At 35.7% G+C, this 8,486-nt stretch overlaps 1 protein-coding gene across 1 annotated transcript; it reads left to right on the top strand.

Moving 5' to 3' along the window:
• Nucleotides 1-5,443: 5,443 nt before the first annotated feature.
• LOC111011729 (cyclic AMP-responsive element-binding protein) lies at nt 5,444-8,419 on the top strand. Its single transcript, XM_088118891.1, has 2 exons — nt 5,444-5,583; nt 6,277-8,419. Exon 2 carries the CDS (start codon nt 6,336-6,338, stop codon nt 6,771-6,773), a length of 438 nt encoding a protein of 145 aa, XP_087975017.1. The 5' UTR covers nt 5,444-5,583; nt 6,277-6,335; the 3' UTR covers nt 6,774-8,419.
• The last annotated feature ends 67 nt before the right edge of the window (nt 8,420-8,486 follow it).

Genomic DNA, 8,486 nt, shown 5'->3' with positions numbered 1-8,486 from the left:
GGATGCTATTCTAACCTGAACATAGTTCAACTATTAAAACATATATTCTCGACCAAAAGGTCGTGAGTTCAAACTTCAAATTGTACTTAAAAAAACAATCAGATGTATGGTTGAATCCTCCCCACCCACTGGATATAGTATATATATATATATATATATATATATATATATGTATATTATTATTATTATTATTTTTTTTTTTTTTTGTGGTAGTGACATACATCCACTCTGCCTTTCTCTTGTAGCCAAGTTGGGTTTGTTACAGAATGTGCTGGAATATCTTTTTCTCGGAAAAACAAATTCAAAATGGAATGCTTTTACTTCCTCTAGAAAAGGGGCACTGTCAGTTTCATTTTAGGAAAGAGAGAAAAAGCACTAACTAGTGGAAAACTTATTTCCCGATTTCCTCTTCCTCGTCCCTTGGACGGAGGTAATCCAGATTCTCATCAGCCCAACGGAATCAAAAGTGAACATGAAAAGTAAAGCATAAAAACAAGGAGAAAGAAAGATGAAAACATAGGAATTATTAAACATGAACGTATTGGGTATGTTGATATTATTCTAGTATTTTCTCTATTTTGTTGTTTTCTATTAAAATAAGCTGAGCTGGAGCTTGCCTCACTTGTATAAATACTCTTAAAATTATTCTTAATAAAAATTTAGAGTTTAATTTAGTTGAGATTGCAAAATTGTCGTGGTAGCAGAGAATCTTGACAAGCATCTCTGTATCGTATACTGGTGATTCTGAAAATTCTTCAACATCTTCTTTAGATCCCACGATTAATTCTTCAATTGTTCTTCTCGAACATTTGTAATCGGATAACTGTTCGTCTGAATTCTACAAATTATGTTTAGTAAAACTTTCAGATCTCGCCAATTTTAAAGGCACGCAAACCTTTTAGCTACATTGATAGATCAATTCCTGCCCCTTGTTCACCTGCTACTTCTGCCTGTTCTTCGCAGTCCAATTCAGCCTCTACTGACTAGTTTGAAAAGAATCGAGCGCTTATTACTTTTCTAAATGCAACTCTATCTTCTACTACTCTGATCTATGTTATTGGATATACTATATCCAGTGATGTGTGGCTTACGCTTACATTTTTCGTCATCTAATAGCACTCATATTGTTGGTCTCAAGTCTGTAATATAGCACTCATATTGTTGGGCTCAAGTCTGAATTACAGACTTTCAAAGAAATCTACGGAATTGATCGACGTCTATATTCATAGAATCAAGGATTTGGTAACAAACTTGCTGGATTTCAGTTGTTATTGACTATGAAGATTTGGTCATTTATGCCCTTGAATGGTCTACTATCAACTTACAATGTATTTAAGACGTCAATTCATACTCGTTCACAAAGTTCTTTTTTCAAGGATCTTTATCTTCGGTTAGAATCTGAAAAGCATGCGATTGACGATCAATCTAAGGCTGATGATCTGAACTCTAACAATCCAGCTCTTGCTATGCTTGCAAGGTTTGCTAATTATGGTCGTTGTACCGCTTGTTCTCGAAATGTCAGTAGTCGTGGTCACATTCAGTCGTTGTTCTTCGAATTCCACTTTAATTTTTCGAGCCTTAATTTCAGTGGACCTTGTTAGACACAACCTAAATCTTATTCTTCTTTCACGTCCAATCATGTTAATTGTCAAATTTGTCAACGATTCAGCCAAAATGCTTTGGATTGTTATTACCGGATGAATCAAGAATTTCATGCCCATTTTGCTACCCTTGCGACTTCGTCAACTAGTAAATCTTTGGTCAACTCAGCAGCTTCTCCTTCTGATGCGCAAATCTAGTTGTCTGGCTTGGGATGTAATGTTCATCTTACTTTGGATTAGTCAATCTCACTGCTTCAACAGAGTATAATGGTGAATCGCAGGTTGCGGTAGGTAACAGACAGTCTTTGCCTATTACTCACTCAGGTTGTACACTACTCTTTCTACTTGTTTTTCTTTTTTTATTCTTTCCAATCTTCTTTCGGTTCATCAATTTTGTGTTGATAATAACTGCTTTCATTTGTTTAGGCCCATTCCTTTACTATTCATGACAAGACATCGGGTCGATAAAAAAAAAACTAATTAAGCTACCATAAAAGTTTCATTCGCTAATTTCAACAATTTCCATCAATTTTTAATAATTTCCGTGATTTTTCTCGAAATATTTATCGACATCGGCATTTCCATTAACATTTTTGTAAAATCGAGACCTCGACATTTCATCGACATCGATATTTCAAAAACATTAGTCTTTATCCACTAAAAAACTATCCTATTTTTTGCAATTACCCTGTCCTGAATCCCTAGTTGTACTAAAAAAAAATTTATTCCTTTGATGGTGTTTATAGAATTGTCGGAATGGAATCGACTAGCGGGACACACCTCAAATTTTGTAATCGTGGACCTCACACCTTTATAATTATTACTTTACAACTTTGATTTTTTCTCATTCGTGGTTACTTTTTAATCAATTATTTTATATTTTTTATTATTTATTTTATTTATACTACTAATACTTTTTCTTTTCAATTATTTTATATTTTTATTATTTATTTTTATTTATACTTCTAATAAAAATGATGTGATTTTATTATAAAGTATTTCAAAATTCTAATTAATTTTTAGTTAATTCATTTTACTTTGTTATTATTAATTAATATCAATACGTTTTTTAAAATAGAAATTCTCATTTAAAAAATAAGAGAATTTCTAAATAATAATATTTTATATTAAATCGTGATTGTTCTAATAAAAATTTATTTTAGTTGCTGTAATTTTATTTTTAATTATTTATTATTTTGTCAATATTAAATAAATTGTTTTGATAAAAATAGTAAAAAATATATTTTTGGTTCCTGAGGTTTGGAGTAGATGTTAATTTTGTCTCTAAAGTTATAAAATGAATATTTTTTGTTCTTGAAGTTAGTGTCGATTTGGTCTCTTAAATTTCAAAACAAGCACTTTTAGTCTTAAAGTTTGAAAATTTGTTCTAAATGGTGTCTCTATGCATATTCTTTGACCCGTAGTTAACGGAAAAAATGACGTGAACTTTTCTAATTTGCAAGAGAGGGAACTCCATCTTTGAATTTGGAGATAAATTTTTATTTAGTCGTTAAATTTCAAAATTTGATTGTTTGATCTCAAACCTTTATAAAATGATTTAAAATATTCCCTCAACGCATTTGAACTTTTTTACTAACAGATATATAACATTAGTGTTTCTATTTTGCTGACTTGGCAAAAGTATTAATGTTTTAGTGATTAGGCGATGAGGAGGCATTTCCCTTTTCTCTTTCCTTCTCTCCTATCTTTCGTTCCCCCTTCTTTCTCCTTCTCTAGCAAAATTAGCTAGCGTCGTTCTCCCCCTTCCTTCTTGTTGCCTGACACTTCGTCTCAAAACCTCCATTATTAAACTGGAACGTTTAGAGGGGGCAGTGTGTGGCGACATAGGGGACCATACGGGCACCTCCCACCAACGCAATGCGCGAGGAGGCATGTGACTTGTGAGGATAGGATGGCCTTCGTGATGGTGGTGCCGACAAGAGCATCAACATTGACAGCGGCGGACTCAATTGAAGGGGAAAGAGAATCGGAGAAATTCGGCAAAAAGGGAAGCATAGGAAGAAGTGGAGAAGGTGAAGATGGTTTCAGATGGGAAACGAAAGGGATTTGGATGGCAAAATTAGGAATCCCTCAATTTTGAATATTGCTAGAGGAAACAGCTAAAGAAACAGAGAAGAGAGGGAATTAGGTTACGGTGTGTTGATGCAAAAAAACTGTCGAGGCTCGGATGCTGAGCTGGCAGGTCAGCCGTGGGGCTGATGAGTAGGTCGGTCGGTGTTCTTGGATATATCTCGAGGGTACTTCTAGGGAGGCAACCACTCCGACGTCCAAGTTAGTATAAGTCCGAGGTAAACAGTTCATTATCAGATAGATTTTGTACCTAAGTCAGCGGTAGAGTGGTGTATTTATAGCGTTTGTTGGTGTAGGAGAATGTCCCATCTGGATAATTCAGGATTCCAAGCTGGGCCTACCCTTGTGACCTTCGGTCCAAAGGATGGACTGGTCTGTCCTCTATTCCGAGCAGGTGATGCAGGTTACCAGAGGACATACCCAAGTAGCTCCGACCAACCTGCCAGGTCGGCCTAGGTCAAAACGGGCCTCATGGGTCGGGCTCTGCTATTTTCCCCAAACACGGTGATTCGATAGGTACCTCTCGCGCATTGGCTCGGTGGGAGGTACCTCCTCCTAATCCCTAAGTCCTAAGTCGTAATCATATTGTATCTCGTCGTTCTTCCATGGGCGGCGACAACAAGGAAGGAGGAAAATGGCACCGACGAAGTTTATAGGAGAAGGACAATGAAGGAAGGGAAGGGGGAACGAAAGAGATGAAGGAGATACCACCTCATCATCTAATCACAAAAAGATATATTAAATTATTTTATTTGCAACTTAACCACCACGTCATTTAATTAACTAACGGGTCAATTGAGTTTAATCCTTATAAATATTTTCTAAAGATTATAAATTAAAGTGTCACTTTTGAAACTGGGTACCCAATAAAAATTTATTTTCAAACTCATAACTAAAAATGTATTTTACCCTTTTTTTGCTACTTTATTAGTATTTTTGTTCTATTGATAAAAAAATAAATTAAATTAAATTGAAATTTTCCTATTTTTATTTTTAAAATCAAGAAAACCAAAACAAAATCTAGAAAAATGGACGAAAAATACAACTTTCGAATTTCTTCACTTCTGTATATTTTTATTCACACAATTAAGTAATCTAGAAAAATGGACGAAAAATGCAACTTTCAAATTTCTTCACTTGTGTATATTCTTACTTGCACAATTACGACGAATTTGAAAATAAAGTTTAACGTGTTATTTATAAAATCAAAATATAGAAGAGTAAATGACTTCAATCTTACTCTAGCCCACATCTCAACAAATTGGGAGTGAGTATCTAATTTTCACTTTACTTCTGTAGTTTGTTTGTTAGACTTTTATTCTTGAAAAAAAAAATAATAAGTAACCTCTATTTCTTTTGGCCTTAAGTTCTCTTTTTTCTTTTTTATTTAGTATAAAAGTACAGGGGTAAAATATTTGAATTTCGGAAATATCATTGTATCTTTGAACCTTCTACTCATTTTACCTTTTCTTTTATTTCCAATTTTAATTTATTAAGACTATACAAAGGATTTTATGGATAATGTTGAAAATTTTTAATTTATTTTAACGGTCTCTTCTGAAACAAAGTTTTCATTAAAAAGCAAAAAAGTTGAGCAAATCCCTTCCCACTCCAACGACTAACAACGTCAACCCCATCATCACGGACTACGAAGTCTCCTCTCTCCTCTCTATAAATAAGCTTACCCCGCCCCTCGTTTCTTTCGTTCTATTACATTTTTCTGTTCTTTATTTTTCTGCTTCCTAAGCCGGAGAGAGAGAGAGAGAGAGAGAGAGAGAGAGAGAGAGAGAGAGAGAGTGCGAGAGTTGATTTGGGGGAGACAGAGCTCCTGCGTTTGTGTTTTTTTTTTTTTTACAATACTTTGGTGTCGTCGTGTGGCCTCTCAGATCAAGTGAGTTATTTTCTGTTCCCTTTCTGGCTTTTTTTTTTTTTCAAGCACCTCCTATTCTATTCCTTTTTAAGATCTTTGTCCAAACGTTCATATCCTTTTCTGTTAGTCTTACTACACTACCAGAAAATAAGGAAGGAAACTTTTTAAGCTTTTCTGCAGTATCAAGTTTTTGTTTTTTTCCCTAATCTGCACATGGATTTCTTAGATCTGGTCTGAGATCACCATGGTCTTTATAGTTTATAGTATGTTTAATTAAGGATTCATGGTGTGGGCTCCGGAATTAGAATAGTGTCAATTATTCTGCTCGCCCTTTCTATTGCAATCTGGCACTGTGTAATGATTTCTTTCATCTAGGCACACCCTTTTCTTTTTCTCATTCTTTTTCCATTTCTCATGGTATACCATTCTACTATTTTAAGATCTGGAGGTCTGAATTTCTTTAAGGCTTTCTCTTGAGTTTCTTAGATGATCATCAATTCGTTAATATTTCTATGTTTGGCTGTTTGTTTTTATCTTTCCTTCGAATTTATGTCTAACTTAGAATTGATTCCCACGAAAATGATTAAGGGCATGACGGGGATGTTCGACAAAAAAACGAAATTTTTTTATCAGAGAAGTAGGTTCCTCATATTTGCGGGTTCCCTTCTCATGGTCTAATATTTGACAGTTTTCTATTTGTGTTGGGATCTGCAGAAATTTTGAGGCAAGACTGTCCTAAATCAGTAATTTGAAGTTGAAACCGCATCATCTCAATGGAGTTGAACGGCAAATCCATGGTTTCAGAGCCTGCAAATGTTATTTATCTTTCAACTATTCTGGGTAGAGATGGGCAAGTTCTTGCCCACAAATGTGATTGGAAATGTGAGAATGAACATGTATGTGGTAATATGTACCGCTGCAAACTAACAGGAATCACTCACATTTGTGACAAAAACTGTGACCAACGAATTCTCTATGATAACCATAGCTCACTGTGTCGTGCAAGTGGGCAAATATTCCCACTTACACTGACAGAGGAACAAGCAATCAGAGGCATTCGCAGGAAGCTTGATGCTGACAATTCCTCCATCGATGACTTTGCTTTTAAGCGTAGGCGGGATGCCCAGTTTCATCCTTCACCTTTCGAGAGATCTTTCTCTGCTGCCGTCCCAATTTGTAGTCAAGTTGGAGATGGCATGGATATGAGCTAGATTTATATATGAAAAAGAAGGGAAACTGGGGCTTGTCTCTATGCTGTTCGTTTGAATAATTTCCTTTTTGTTCTGCCTTTGGACCGATATCATATGATGGACTTGACCTGCGGATACTTGAAGTGGTGGACCTTGTGTGCCCCACCTGTTTGTAGGAACACTTATATTTCTAATCTTGTTTAATGCAATATGTAGCTGACACTAGATTGACTATAACGAATGGGATGGAGCAGGATCGACAGGAAATTTGCATTTCTATCTAGTATTTCCTTGCCCTGCTTCTCTTCAACATAGACTATTGTAGCTTAAAGGGTGCCGTCGCATCCTTTCTTGATATATTTTTCTAATGTTATCAGCGCCTACTTTATCTACTCTGCGTATTTGTATTGCTGAAGGCATTCTTGGTATACTAGCATAGTGCTCCTATTTGTATTTATATTATCTTTACTTAATTCCAATAATATTAATCCTCTTACAACTTATTTACTCTCTATTAAGTATTATCATGGAATGGGTAGCTGAAAATGATAACTCTGCTTGGAACACCACCCATTCCCCATCCCCCTCCAAGCCCAATTTTCAAATTCCTTGACTGAAAGGCACTTGGTCCGAATTCTGTTTTGCTAGACGTGCTCTTGGCTTTGCCATCAGGTTTATGACCAGTGACGTGGGTTGCCCTAGACTATTTACATTTTTGTTATATCTGTTTGTTCCCATATTTTCATATGAGGTTGTCCTAAAGTCATTTTTAACTTTGCAGCAGGGGTCTAGTCATTCCTAATTGTGAGAGTTTAGTTGTATTTGTGACTTAATGTTCCTTGTTCTGCAATTTGATTGAATGTAATTACGGGTGTTTTGACCTTCGTCACCTTTCTTGGCAGGTGTGTGATGCCCTTTGTTAATGTGGAGAACAAGTTTACAGAACAAAATGCTGTTCAAAATGAGCCTACAAATCCTTAGGAGGTGATGGTGGCCTTTTTAAATGTGGAGAACAAAATTACGTTCAGGAGAAGCTAACAAACCCCCCCACCCCAGGTGGGAAAAGGATTGTTGAGGTAATCTTACAAGCTTACAAGCCTTCTTTACTCAATTTCATTCCTCGTTTTTTGGGCTATAACAATCAGTGTGGAGCAAAGTCACTCAAATATGGAGCTAATGATGGGGTGGAATGCAGGTTTTCTCAATCATTTGATTTGCAGGGATAATGCTTGAAATTGTATCTTTGCAGCCAAGTGAATTTTATGTTAATTTGCAGCCTGGTGTGGAGGAAAGGCACTCAAATATGGAGCTAATGATGGGATGGAATGCAGGTTTTATCAAACATTTGATTTGCAGGGATAATGCTTGAAATTGTATCTTTGCAGCCTAGTGAATTTTATGTTAATTTCGTTAAAATGCGCAAACATGGAAGACCAGACAACACACTTTGCTCATTCCTTGGTGTACTTGCTATTAATAATCAAGCTACTGGGGCGTACTTATTGTGTGAGTCATTTGTAATGAGGGAATTAATTAGCTTTTGTATTTACTGCCGGTTTGACCATTAAACTACTGCTATAAATGCGTTGCAGAAGCCCATTTTGAAGGCTATTAGTTTCTGTATTATGGACTCGGTTGAACTTGAATAAAATTCCATTAGTTTTCTCCGCTGACCTCTCCCAATTGCGACTCATCTGTCAAGCTCTTTCTTTTCTGCTGCTCAATTCTTATTCT

The sequence above is a fragment of the Momordica charantia genome (genome assembly GCF_013281855.1).
Source record: "Momordica charantia cultivar OHB3-1 chromosome 10 unlocalized genomic scaffold, Mcharantia_2.0 BLBB01000010.1, whole genome shotgun sequence".
NCBI classification, from domain to species: Eukaryota; Viridiplantae; Streptophyta; class Magnoliopsida; order Cucurbitales; family Cucurbitaceae; genus Momordica; species Momordica charantia.
This window is presented reverse-complemented; position numbering and strand designations above follow the sequence as displayed.

Coding starts and splice junctions, on each gene's coding strand:
- LOC111011729 (XM_088118891.1), top strand. CDS start 6,336: ATGGAGTTGAACGGCAAATCCATGGTTTCAGAGCCTGCAAATGTTATT.